General features: G+C 50.6%; 1 protein-coding gene across 1 annotated transcript in view; it reads right to left on the bottom strand.

Moving 5' to 3' along the window:
- Positions 1-1,468: 1,468 nt before the first annotated feature.
- Positions 1,469-14,145, bottom strand: part of LOC107122625 (whirlin-like) — a 217,852-nt gene continuing 205,175 nt past the window's right edge. Inside the window, exons 9-12 of the mRNA XM_015425741.1 lie at positions 13,079-13,150; positions 11,007-11,604; positions 2,010-2,173; positions 1,469-1,915 (exon numbers count right to left, since the gene is read on the bottom strand). Coding sequence (XP_015281227.1) covers positions 1,469-1,915; positions 2,010-2,173; positions 11,007-11,604; positions 13,079-13,150 — 1,281 coding nt within the window. The remainder of the gene's footprint in view (positions 1,916-2,009; positions 2,174-11,006; positions 11,605-13,078; positions 13,151-14,145) is intronic.

The following is a 14,145-nucleotide window of genomic DNA, read 5'->3' as shown; positions in this document are numbered from 1 at the left end:
AAAATTCAAAAAAGCTTTCTTTCAGCTGCTTTCCAAAATGCAAACCAGCATTAAAGTGATGATCCCTTTAATCAGCAAGAATTAAAAGTGCTCACACTTTGTCTGGTCACAGCTTTGTCTGGCAAAAAGTAGAAAAAAAACTTTGCAGGAAAAAAGTTCACTTTTAATACTCTATGTGCTGGCTCAGCTCAGCTCTCTCTCTCTCTCTCTCTCTCTATCCAATGAGCATTTAAATCGCCCTATGCTACCAATTTGTTGTAAATAGTCAAAAATTGTTTAATACTCAGACTATTTGATGGATCTTGCTCTATTGGAAAGAAGAGATTTCTTTGCTTTTTAAAAATACTTTATTCTAAGGGAAAAGGTACACGGGATTGCTACAAATTAACAAAACACTAAGAGCTACATTTCTAAGCTTCCTATACTGAAGACAAGCACACACGTAATGGTGGAGATTTCCTCCTCCTTCTTGACCCCTAGAAAGGAAGTCACCTGAAACAAATGGCCAATCTGCATCACAGTAGAAGTTACTTTTCCCGGGCAAATCCCCCATTGGCTTAGTGCCAGGTATCCCTTCCAGGTCAGTCTAAACAATAGCAAACTAGGAATACAAGTTAACCCTATAATGACTGAATCAGACCTTGTAAACACATACATTTCCAACAAACCCAAGGCGTTCTGGCGCCCCAGGGGAATCCCTTCGCCTGCTCTCTGCCCCCCGGGAAGCCGCTGCCTGCTGTCCTCCCCCCACACCACGGATGGCGAAGCGGGCCCTCCTCACGCACCCCAATGCCTCCCAAAATATCTGGCTGTCCTCGACCAGAGCCAGGGCCTTTTTGACCCTGGCTCCAACCTGGTGGAACTCTCTGCCCAACAACGCCTGTGCCCCGAGGGACCTCGTGCAGTTCCGCAGGGGCTGTGGCGGAGGACAGCATTGGCTTCCATCTAGCCTGGCTCCTTCCTTCCTTCCCTCTCTCCAATGGGGATAAGGATAGAAATTGGCTTATCTTGTGCGTCATCCGTAATGGCTATTCAGTCTGTTTATTGGGTATTGTTTTAATTGTTTTAACTTGAGCTGGGAATGTACTTACGGAAATGCTGCTCACTGCCCTGAGCCCTGTGTGCAGGGGAGGGCGGTCTAAAAGTTGAACGTACACAGGGCCGGCTCGCCCGCTAGGTGAACTAGGCCTTCGTCTAGAGCCAGCCGTTAGGGCGCACGAGGAGAGGCAGGGGTGGCCGCCGACGCCTGGCCAGGAGCAGGGAGGAGCGGGGCTGGGAGGAACTCTGCCGCCTGGAGGAGGACGCGCTGCGGCGGAGTGGGCAGGGCAAGGCGCTTTCCTCCCCCACCGTCGCCGCTGCTGCTGCCCTCTTTCTCGGCCTCTCCTGCCTGGCTGCGGCCAGGCGATTCTTGCGCGCCCCCTTCCTCAGCCATCGTGAGAGCCCAGGAGGGTCCGCAGTTCCCAAAGACCTACAGCAGAAGGAACGACGGGCGGGCAGCTGCTCGCGCCAGGCTCCTCCTGCTGCTTTGCGTCTGGGTGCGCCCTTTACCTTCCACCCACGCCTGCTCTAGGTGGAAGTCTTGAGCTCGCAAGAAGCGCACCAGGAAGTGTCCGAGAGGGCCAGCGGCCGGCCACAGCTGGAGACGCTCCTCATCGGCTCGGTGCCGGAGTTCAGCCACGGTGGCTCTCACAACGGGCGTCTCGTCTGGCAGCTGGTTGAGGTGGTTCCCCGGCCGAGAAAGGCGGCGGTGGCAGAGAAGGGGGGGAGGAAAGCTACAGCGGCTGGGCCAGAGAGGGCCTCCTGCCGCCCCCCCGCAGCCATCGTCGTCGCTTTCCTCCTCCCCCCCGCCACCTCTCTCGGCCTCTCTTGCCCGGCGGCGGCCCGCCTTTCTCGGCCGGGGAACCACCTCAACCAGCTGCCAGACGAGGCGCCCGTTGTGAGAGCCACCATGGCTGAACTCCGGCGCCTGGCCAATGAGGAGCGTCTCCAGCCGTGGCCCTCTCGGACACCTTCCTGGTGCGCTTCTTGCCCTCTCTGGCCCAGCCGCCGTCGCTTTCCTCCTCCCTCCCGCCGTCGCTTTTCTCGGCCTTTCCTGGCCGGCGGCGGGCGGGAGGCCGAGAAAAGCCCGCCCCTTCTCTGGCCCAGCCGCCGCCAGATGTGCAACCCTGGGTTCCTTGAAAAAAAGGTGGGATAAAAATGTGGTGAAAACCCATCTCGTAGTCAGAATTTGCACTTAGTTTCATTTGTTTAACTGTACTTCACTGGAAACAGGATTGTATGTAGCTTGTAGCGTCTCCAGGCCCCGCCGGGAGGTTGGCATCTGCGCTCGCCTAGAGCGCAGGACAACCTCGGGCCGGCCCTGAACGTACAAATATAAATAAATAAATAAGGGTCAGGCTTGCTATTGGCTGCCCACTGGTGGCAGCACGCCCCTGATGCTGTGGGTAAGTAGGGCAGGAACAAGGCTAGTTTGGGTGCCCCTCCACCTCTGGCACCCTAGGTAATTGCCTAGGTGTGTCTAAGGGATGGGCCAGTCCCGAGTGGTAGATCCTCTCTTTTGGAGACAAGTTCAGTCCCCAGCACCCCCAGTGAAAAGGACGTCAAAGCAGCCGGTGTCGGGGTGCCCCAGGGAACAACTGCCCATCACAAAATACTGAGCTGGATGGACCACAGGTCTCTGGCTTGCTGTGCAATAGCTTCACACATTCCGAAAACCAGTTTCCCGTTTAAGGAGAGGCTGGCTGGAAGAGGATGATTCACAACTTTTAACATGTAGACGTATAGACACATGGGAAGCTCCAGGGCCTGCAGGTTGCAAATTATTCATGTCTCACCCTCGGGGGAGTGTTGCTGACTAATAAGTAACATCAATAATCGTCGTTAATTCCTACTCAGTCATCAAGTGTGATTTGCAGACCAAAACTGGAACGCCTGTTTGCATCTCTTCATCTTTTGCAACTGGTACTTCGAACAAGAGGATGGAGGGGAGGGGGGACTCAGACTCCGGGGTGGCTGCAGCGGCCACGCTCTCTTGGGGTGCGACTCTCTTCAAAGGCTGTCTGCGGCTGTCAGTTGGTGAGATCAAAAGGGAACCTGTATTGCCAGTCCTGGCAGAATCATACCAACTGCCTGTCTCCTTCCAGGAGCAATTCAATGTGCTGGGTTTGTGGAATGTCGGACAGGATCTGGGAGATGAGGTTCGAATCCCCACTCTGCCACGAGAACCCGCTGGGTGACCTTGGGCTAGTCACTCTCTCAGCCTAACCTACCTCATAGGGCTGTTGTGAGGATAAAATGGAGAAAGGGAGAATGATGTAGTAAGCTGCTTTAGATCTCTTTTGGGGAGAAAAGTGGGGTATAAATCTCTAATAATAATAAGAAGAAGAAGAGGAGGAGGAGGAGATTGGATTTATACCCTACCCTTCACTACCCAAAGGAGTCTCAGAGCAGCTTACAATCCCTTTCCCTTCCCCTCCCCACAGAGCTCTCCCAATAACTGTCCTTGAGAGAACAGCTCTGAAAGAACTTATGACTGACCCAAGGTCATCCAGCAGGTGCAAGTGAAGGAGTGGGGAATCAAACCCGGTTCTCCCAGATTAGAGTCCGTGCTCTTACCCACTACACCAAACTGGCTCTCTATCTTATATCTAATAATATTAAGAGTGGATGAGTGACACTCTTTTGGGTCCACTTATGTTCAGTAGTTTTGTTGCATCAAGCCTTTGCTTTCATCTCCTGCTGTTGACCCAGCGTGAACTTCAAGTATGTGCAAATGACACACTGTTGGATATGCACTATTTATTTTATTCAGTTCATTTCAAGCCCACCCTTCTCCCCAGTCAGGACCCAAAGTAGCTACACTCCCTTTCCCTCCATTTTATTATCACAACAACCCTGTGAGGTAGGTTAGGCTGAAAGTATATGGCTGGCCCAAAGTTGCCCTGCAAGCTTCTGTGGCAGTGAGGATTCGAACCTGGGCCTCCCAGATGCTTGTTTGACACCTCCAGCCAGTATACCACAGAGGTGATGTACGCCTCCATGGTGCCTGCATAATATTGGTGGAGGGAAGAATTTGAGAATGCCTAAAATGCCTAGATTGGTAAAAGACTACCATGTCCCATACATACCCAATCCATCAACTAGACTCAGCTACAGAGGTCCCGCTATGGAACGGAGGCTAGCGGTGAGAACCAGAAGCAGGGCCTTTTCAGTCGTAGCCCCTTGTTTTGCCTGGCAACAACTTTCAGCCCCAGGCAAAAGTATTTCTTGTCCCCCTTCTTATTTTCAATTTGTGCTCATTTACACATTCAATTTCTTTTATTTACCTATTTTTTTGTTAGGCCTTCTAAATGGTTATGTATTCTATTTTGTTGTCAGAATAGACTTTGAGAGTTGCATGATGTCTCAGCAGCACCATGCTAAGGAACAGGAACAAAATGTTTTAACCTGAGGAAACATTTAAACCCCCCCCCCCCCCAACTGGATCTGCACAGGCGTGCAGAACAGCTGTGATGGTGGGATATTTGGCCTTATCATTCATACAGTCCCATGTAAGATTTGACTCAAGCTTCCTCATCCTTTTTTCCCCTGACAAATGAGAACAGTGGAAAGAGAGAAGACCACGAACAGCCAACACTCGGGAAGGGAGTTGGATGAATGAAATCTCAAAGGTGAAATGAATGGTGCTTGCAGTATGCAGACCTAACCACAGGAGGGCACCAAAGTCATGGCTAAAAACTGGCAAAGGAAACTCATACCAGTAATCTTTAGGAATTACAGTATTTTGGAATCCCTTCGCAGGCTGGCACAGAAATTTCACCTTCCTCTGTGGTTTGTCAGTGGCGGGGCTCCTCCATATGTCTCCCAAAATGTGTAAGTCGGGCTCTGGCTTATAATGAAGGTTACCAGCTACCTGGGCAATATACCATTCCGTTTTCCCTCCTCAAACTCAGAAAACTGATGGCATGCAAGTCTCCAGCTCCTCATTCTCCCTCCCCCTATCTACAAGACCACCTACATAAACACAGCACCATGGGATTTGTATTCTTGATTATGTCATTTTTGGGGGGCTGTCAAGTCACAGCTGACTTACAGCAGCCCCGTAGGGTTTCCAAGGCAAGAGACATTCAGAGGTGGTTGGCCATGGCCTGCCTCTGCATCATGACCCTGGTATTCCTTGGTGGTCTCCCACCCAAGTACTAACCGGGGCTGACCCTGCTTAGCTTCTGAGATCTGGTAAGATCGGGCTACCCTGAGATATCCTGGTCAGGATGATCTCTTATACAGGTTCAAATACCGCAAGCAATTATGCAGGGTATTTTAAAGGTTACAGGATAGGAACATTAGAAGAGACGGTCAACCACTGGCCTCTCTAGCCCAAGATCCTGTTTCTTACAGGGGCCAGTCTAGGGTTGCTAGCCCATTGGTGGGTGAAGGGGAACCCCCGATTTTGCAGGTTCTTGGCCTGCTGCCAGCCAGCTGGGGGAAATCCCGGCCCCAACTGACCTTTTTGGACCCACTTCTGGTTTTCGGCCCACTTCTGGTTTGGGCGACACTCTGATTTCTGGGCAAAACTCTATGGTTTGAAGCTGAATTTACCATAGAATTTTGCCCCCAAACCAGAGTGTCACCCCTGACCGGCAGTAGGTCTGAGACCAGAAGGAGGCCCGAAATTGGAAGTAGGCCTGAAAATGCCCAACATCATTTCCAGTCTGCTGGAAGGACATCAGGAGACCCTCACTGGCCAGGTAAGTCGATCTGCCAACCCTAGGCCAGCCAGATGCCTCTGGAAAACCCACAAACAGGGTACAAAGGCAACAGCCGTAAACCGCTGCTTCCCCTCTCCCCACTTAGCAACTGGCACTCAGAGACCCTTTGACTCCAAGCAGGGATAAGTTCTTTAGGGATGTATGAATTAGGGTCGCCAGGTTGTCTTACCCATCTACCAGTTGGGTAGGGCTGCCAAGCCGCGGCGGGGGATCCCTATGTCTTCACAGGATTCCTGCCGCAGGGGACTGTCCCCCGCGGCAGGGATCCTGTGAAGACGTGCGGATTCCCCGCCGCGGCTTGGCAGCCCTACAGTTGGGGAATCCTTGCTTCCTTCCGGGGTCTTGGACACATTCTACAGATGCCACTCTGGCATTGGACTAAAAACTCTATGGTCACCATAGAGTTTTTAGCTGAATGCTAGAGCATCCACCATGCAACATGCCCAGTACAATGACGTGTCCTCTGGGTGACATCATTGCGCCGAACCCACTGGGCCTGGTGGGGCTGTTTGGGGGTGGGGCTCTGTGGATTGGGGGCCCCAAAATCAGGGCAAACCCTGCCCTCATTTGCAACCCTAGGATTAATTATTCCCCCTTCTTCATTTCTTGTTGGTTATGTATGTTGTTGGGAAGTGGCTCATTTTGTCTATTTCCATTGCTGGTAGGGTTGCCAGACCCCCTGGTTTGGTGGGGGTTACCCACTTTTTTGGGGGGGGGTTCTACCCGCTGCCTGGCCAGCTGGCTGGTGGGGGAAGCCCCGCCCCAACCCCCGCAGCCGCCCCTCCCCCTTCTCTCTTGAGAGAGAGGAGGGAGAGGGGGGGCTGTGGGCCACATGCCTGGTCTTCATGTGGGTGGGGCCCTCTGGCTGTGGGCACTTAAAGGGACAGGGCCCTGCACGCCCGATCTCTGAGCGGCAATGCCACTCGGAGATCAGGCAGGTGGGGTCCTCGCCGGCCGCAGGCACTTAAAGGCAATGCTGCTCGGAGATTGGGCTTGTGGGACCCCTTTAAGTGCTTGCAGCCAGTGGGACTGTCCCGGTGGGGGCGGAGCTTGGAGCTGACACATCCCCAATGTGACATCATCGTGTTGGGGATACTCTGTCCCCTTTGGGAGCACTTCCCCAAAGTCCCCAGCTGGGGCCAAAGATGGACCCGGCAACCCTAATTGCTGGTGTTCTGGATTTGTTTGCTACACCACCAATGTCAAATTAACATTAAAAGCAGTGTAAATGGACCCAATTATTTTAAATTTAATGTGGAACGAAGCAGCAGGAAACAGGGCAGAAAGACCGGCTTGTGGTTTTGATGCAGGCCAGAGAGAAGCAAGAATATAGCGGGGATTTTTGAGTGGAAACAGTAGGGTAGTGAAATATGGGAGTACCCCAGTGTTCTATCATGGCAAGTTATGAATTTAATGTTCCCTTACTGAACTGTTTAGTTATTTCCCCCTGGTTCCTTAGGATGGAAAAGCATGTGCTGTACTTTAGTTTCACTTTCCGCTGCTAGTTGTTGGCTGTTGGTTTTTGTTCAAGCAGAAGGCAGGAGAGGCCCTGCTTTTGTTCCGATAAAACCTTCAATCCTTCTGGTGCAGTATGCTTGTGGAGTTATTACAGCCCGGTTTCATCTAGTCCTCATGCATGTATCTAGTCTTCTTTTAAAACCCTTAATGCTAATTATGTGTTGTGTCACTTCAGACACCAATCATTGTTGCTATAAGCAACGGTGCATACCTAACCAACGGTGTATCGTGTGCTATCCGCCAAACTCCCAATATGTAGGGTTGCTATGTGTGACACGTATTTGCCATGCACCTACTACCTCAGAATGTGTGAATGCGAACCCTGCAAAACCCAGGGAGTAGTTTGTTCACATCAGAGCAGTGCATGCATGCTAAACACACGCCTTGCCTCTGTTCACACAATCTGCTCACTGTGCATAGTGGGAGGATTGCGGGTAGTGCGCACTCCTGGTAAGTGGGGCTGTAACGCCTGAGGAGGTCTATTTGTGTGGAACTATCTGGACTGTGAAGCCGACCACAAATCCCAGAGGCCTCAAGCTGCCGAAGTGACCCCTAACACCGCTGCTGTGCTTTGCAGAGCTGACACAAAACAAAACGAAGCTTCTTTTTATCTGTTGTGCTCGCTTCATACCCCTGCTTCTTGTGGAGCAGAGTTGTCAGAGAATATCTGTATCTATAAGTAGCAACAGGGCTTTTTTTGTAGAAAAAGCCCAGCAGGAACTCATTAGCATAATAGGCCACACCCAACAGCAGAAACCATTAGCATATTAGGCCACACCCCTGACAGCACAGTGCATTAGCATATTAGGCCACACCCCACATGTTACCAGAAGTGTGGTCATCCAACCACACCCACCTTTTGCTTCTTATTCTGTTTACTTTGTTGTCAAAACCCTGGGCTTTTTTTGTAGCAGGAACTTCTTTGCATGTTAGGCCACACACCCCTAATGTAGCCAATCCTAATGAATGTCTGCTGTTAGGTGTGGCCTATTATGCTAATGAGTTCCTGCTGGGAGTGGCAAACTCAGGAGCCAGCCGGAACTCCGTTCCTGTGCGTTCCTGCCCAAAAATAGCCCCGAGTAGCAACAGATGTCATATAAGACATGTATGTCTATTGAGATGGGTGGCCATGTTAGTCTCCCTGTAGCAGCAGAAAAGAGCAAGAGTCCAGGAGCACCTTACAGACTAACAAAATAGTCATTGCTCACTTCTTCAGATATCTGAAGAAGTGAGTAGTGACTCATGAAAGCTTGCCACATATTTTGCTAGTCTTTAGGTGCTCTCGGACTCTTGCTCTTATGTATATTGGGTAGAGAAGATTGTTGTACAGCTGGAAGGTTAATACTGCAGGTCAAATCATAAGTGCTGTAGATATTTTAAGGGTAAGAAAGTAGCAGGCACATCTGATTTGCACTACTCTGACAGGAGAGGGTATTGTTATGGACCAACCAGGCAACGGGGGTGGGGCTAGGAAAATGGGTTTTGATCATCTGGCTGGCAACAATGAAATGGAAACTTCTCTCTGTAGAAGTGAGTCAGCCAGAGGAGAGAAGCAGGTGTCTTGCTTTGTAGAGGAAATGCAGGACTTTCACCTGGTGCCCCCCCCCAAAGAAAACCCTGCTGTTGGCCATGAACATCAAGAGGAAACGTTGCTGCCACAATGTGTGACAAGTGCACAAGATGCATCACAAAGTGCTGGCAGAACTCTGCTCGATCCGGCCAAAGGTCCCTCTAGACCACCACTCTGTTCCCTGCAGTGGTCAGCCAGATCCTTCCCGGATGCAAAAAACAGCAGCGCGTTATAATGGTTAGAGTGTCGGATCGGGATCTGGGAGACCCAGGTTCAAATCCCCATTCTGCCATGGAAGCTTGCTGGGTGACCCTGGGCCAGTCACATGATCTCAGCCCAGCCTAGGTGGCAGTGGTGAGGAAAAAATGGAGGACAGGCGGATGACGTCGTGAGACGCCACTGGTGGGGAAAGTGGGAGACACATTTCTGAATACATTATAAAGTAGCTCTCCCTCATCATTTAGTACTCGGATCAATGGTATTTAACAGTACAGGCGTTTTAACCCAGAGGCTCCGGCTTAGCAGTCATGGTCAGTAACCGTTTTAAGACCTGTTCTTCGTGAATTCATCTATAAGAATAGAAGAAGAGTCCTTCTGGATCAGGGCGAAAACTCATCTATTCCGGCATCCTCTTTCCAACCGTAGCGGACCAGATACTTTGTGGAAGCCCACAGGCCAGGGTATGAAGGCCTGCTATGATTTTGTCCCCAGCAATGGCTCTTCAGAGAGATATTTTACCTAGGAACCATCCTGAGGAACAGCCAACTTCACTGGCGGCAAAGAAGGAACTGAGAGAAGGCGGTGCCACTCTCTCAGAGTACGTGGCCATCTGGGCAGGAAAACGCATTGTAAAGGCTGCGAGGGGAGGGGTGCCTCTCGTGGGATTTTATTTTGGGTATTTTTGTATCTTTCATACGTCCATGTGTGTGTATGTGTGTGAGTGTGTGAACACCTGGAAGACATGGCAACCTCTGGTGACTGTGTGTGCACCTGGTGACTGACCCCTACTGGGGGCCTGGAGGATATTCAGAGAGGTGGCTGAATAAAGCCTGCCCCTGCCTCCCGGCTCTGCCATTCCAAGGAGGTCTCCCATCCAACTACTTGACAGAGTTGACCCTGCTTAGCTTCCGAGATCTGATGAGATCGGGCTTGCCTGGGCTATCCAGGTCAGGGGGCCTCTAGTGGATTTTGGGCTCAAAAACCTTCTCTTCAGTAGGTATACACATGCGCAGTCCCCAGTGTGGGACTGCACTGTAGATGAACTATCTACAGGGGAGTGGTGGCACAGAGGATTTATCCTCTGGTTAACATCTGAACTGAACAGAGCTGCTGTCAGTTCTAGCCCGCGCTGGTGGGAGTTACCAGCCTTGTCCCCAGCTCGCAGTCCACCCAGCGGTTTGAAAGCTTCGGCGAGTAGATAAAATGGGTACCACTCCTTAGAGAGGGTGGGCACACTAAACCCCCGTGGGGGAGGTGTTAGCCGGCGAATGGAAGGTCCAGCTCGTAAGCTCGTAAGCCTGGAAAAAAGACCTCTTTGGCATTAAGAAGCCTGTGATGGGCCAATCCGGCCAGGCGGTGGCAGTGCGGCACCATGACTCAAAGCAGTCCTGGAAGAACTGACGTCATCCAGCCAAGCCGAAAGTGAATGCCGTCCGAAACACGCCTGAAGCTTACAGCTGAACAAAATCCCCGTCGGCTGCAAAAGTGTGTGATTTAAAGAATTATATGTTGTCCTCCCTTACCCCTATGATTCATTGTTAGTCCCGTGTGAAAACTTGAGTAACTGTAAATCGCTCAGAGCCAGCAGCTCTGCAGGATGAGCGATCAATAAATCGAAAGGTATTACTATTATTATTATTATTATCATCATCATAATTATCATCATTATCATCATCATCATCTGTGACCTTCAAACCTTTCCCGTAAGTTACTTATGCACGGTTCGAAGAACTTTTTTTTGTATATGTCCCACATCTATCGCTCATTCTTTATTCAGCTATGAGAGGGGGGGAAATTGCCTCGTTTCCACCTCATACATGAACTAGTGTGTCAAAAGCTGTGTCGGCTCACCCTCCATTTTGATGTTGGCTTCCCCTCCGCTTCCTTCCTGTGACAACACCCAGTGTTTGGAGTACCAGAGAAGATCTTACCTCTAGCTTGGGGCAAAGACCTCACTTCGTTGACATCCGGCTCGCTGTTGGGCCGATGGACTTCTACCATGATGAAATGCTGAGTGGTGCTGGACTCCGGGCTGCCCTTTTCATTGGGAGGGGGGGGAGGAGCCGGGTGGGATGGTGGAGGAGGAGGGGAAAGGGAAGGGGACGGTGCTTTGGGGTTTCGGAGGCCGCTGGCCGGAGTAGCCTCTGGGGAAGGAGTCTTCAACCGGGTTGGTGATTGGACCCTGGGGAAAGGCCCTATTGGTTGCTGGTTGACCAATGACAAGTGGGCGTCCATGGGCCGCCTGGAGACGGACGCATAGATGCTGCTGGGGGCAGAATCTTCTGTGGAGGAGGTGGCCGTCGAGGCAATGCTTCCGGTGTCCCTCCCAGAGAGGCTTGGAGAGGCCGTGGGGACCCGGGGGGCTACGAAGAACAGGCCGGATTGGGAAGATCCCGAGGAAGGCCTTGTGAGGGTGTCTGTTGCCGTGTTTCTGCTCTGGGAAGAGGAGGAGTCCACTGTCTGAGAAGAAGGACTGGGTGGTGGAGGCTTGAATGGTGGAGGCTCCTCAGGGAAAGACGAGACGTCGTCCTGTTCAATCCAACAAAACAAAGGCCATCAGGATGGACTGCCTAATACAGAGGGAACTCTCCTGTTTTTGAGGTATGGCCAGTGTGTTATCTTTTGCATTTTGGTGCTTTGCACTGATTTGAGAAGAGAGGCCATAGCTCTGCGATAGAGCACCTTCCCCCTGAATGCTAAAGGTCCCAAAGTTCAATCCTGGCTTCTCCAATTAAAGGCTCTCTGATAGGATCTCTCAGAAAGGATTGCCTGAAATCTGGGACAGCTGTTGCCAGTTACAGATAATATTGAGCTAGATGGACCATTGTCCTGACTCAGAATAAAAGAAATTAATAGGGCAGGGTCATGGGTCAGTGGGTGAGTGCATGCTTTGCCTGCAGGTTTATGCCTCCTGCTAAAGGGTTTTGGCTAACAGATGCTGGAAAACACCTTTCTTCGCCTGAGACCCCAGAGAATTGCTGTCAGTTACAGGCAGTACTGAATTAGGTGGATCAGTGGTTTAGCTCCATACTAGACAGCTACATATGTTCATGTGTGTATGTTTTACCCCAGCTGAAACTCTCGTTCCTAGCAAGGTTATAAATAGAGATTCTCTGCAGCATGAACAAACAACTCCAGAATACCTGGGGTTATTCCTATTCAATGCAGAGATGCTTCTGAAATGTCAAATTACCTAGTCTCCTAAAACCATTATTTCTTTTTTATTTCCACATTTCAAACAGACCACTGCAGAGCATGCGCCGTTCATTCATGTCTTTTCTGCCATCTTTTTGCGTCGCCACCAACATGCACATGTGCATTGATATAACACTGCACAAATGTAATCCCAGTGTGATTGTACATGTGGTTGAATCAAGATTCTTTTGTGTGGTGTTCTACTGATGTGCAAAAAGGAATCATGGTGGACTGTTATCAACAATCACATCACATCAAAGATCCTTTTTCTGCATAGAGTTTTATTAATACAGACGTGTGTGTCTGCAACTTGAAGGAATTAAAGAAGGGTGGTTGCACAGAGCAAACTTCTAGAACAAGAAGGACAGGATTGGGGAAACCTTTTCATTCTTGATTCTGTTGTAAGCCAAGCAAGCTTCTTGTCCTTCAAGCTGCCAAAATGGGTTTGTGGGAAGTGCTCAGATCGGAACAGCACAGTGTCCCTGGGGTATGCAGTGCTGAGGTACATAAACGTTCAGAAATGGAACACCACAATCAGGATCTTTTCCCCGTGACGCAATTAAGCTCTTCACATCAGTACTGAAATTTCCCAGCAACAATATTTTAGAATAAATTTCAGACAGCTATCATGCAAGCTCACCACTAACTACGTCAATTTATGTTCATTTCATGCGCATAAGTATGCACATTCGCCTCGGCCTCCCAAATCATGAGAGGGATCCTCTGTTGCCCTATGCATTGGTCTCGGTCCTGGTCTCAAGGGAGCCCCATCAGGAAGAGGAAAGGGAAAGGAGAGCGCGTGCCTTACCAGGGAGATATCCGGCAGAGCATTGATGCTGCTCTGGCATCCGTTCCCTCCCACTTCCAAGTCTGTTGTATTCTGCCAGCAGAAAACAAAAAAAACCTCAGTTAGTGCCGGAGAGCAGGACATACGGCCAGTTTAGACATGCTGGTATGCCACTCAATTTCTCAGCAGTCAGGCCCGCTCCACACATGCTGCAGAAAGAGGAGGTTTCCCAGTTTTCAAAGACTTTTTCACCTGGTCACCTGTGCACAGTCCTAATTCACCATAGGTGATTAGGCTGGAATTAATGGGTAACCTGCAGTGAATGCTGCAGCCATCCTGTGAAATCATATGTATGCACAGACCCCTGGGTGGAATTCAAACCTGGTTGTCTGCCAGCCAGGCCCCAGCGTTTTACAGTTTGCAGTTCATGGTCAGCTGCAAGAGTGGACATCACGTCAGGGAAGTTCTGGTGTCCGGGCAACACCACTGGGACGGCAAACTCCACACTGGCCCCAGGCATCACCTGATTGGGCCTCAGCACACAGCACCAAAGACCAGTTGAGAGATTTCCGGACCTATAAAGCCTTGGTTTTCAGTGTGCTCCTTCATCCTGGACAACTTGTTATGGTGATGATCAGGGCTTTTTTTTCTGGAAAAAGAGGTGCCGGAACTTTCAAGAGGGAAATGAAGGAGAAACACATGGGATTCTTTGAATCCATCATTTAAATCTTATTTTTTAAATTGGAACATACCTGTTGCCTCTGGCCCATTATGATTTTGGACTGAGTCCAACATACCCTGGCATCGCACACACACGCCTGGATACACATATGTAGGGGTCATTTCCTGCAGGAGTGCACAGGAGCGGAGCTCCGGCAGTAAAGAGCCCAGGGGGCGGGCACATGCTACAAGCCCCACCCCCTGCTCCCAGCAGCCCTCAGTCAGAGCAAGAAGCAGCTAGGTAAGCTGCAGAGCCCCCCCCCCCAGTCCAAAACAGTCCAGTGGCACCTTTAAGACCAGGTTTTATTCAGGTACAAGCTCCCCCCCCCCCAATAGCTAGCAATCCAAAACAGTCCAGTGGAGCCTGA

Source organism: Gekko japonicus, unplaced genomic scaffold (genome assembly GCF_001447785.1).
Source record: "Gekko japonicus isolate JY-2015 unplaced genomic scaffold, Gekko_japonicus_V1.1 scaffold1700, whole genome shotgun sequence".
Lineage (NCBI taxonomy): Eukaryota > Metazoa > Chordata > Lepidosauria > Squamata > Gekkonidae > Gekko > Gekko japonicus.
The sequence above is the reverse complement of the archived record's forward strand: the minus strand, read 5'-3'. Positions and strand labels throughout refer to the sequence as shown.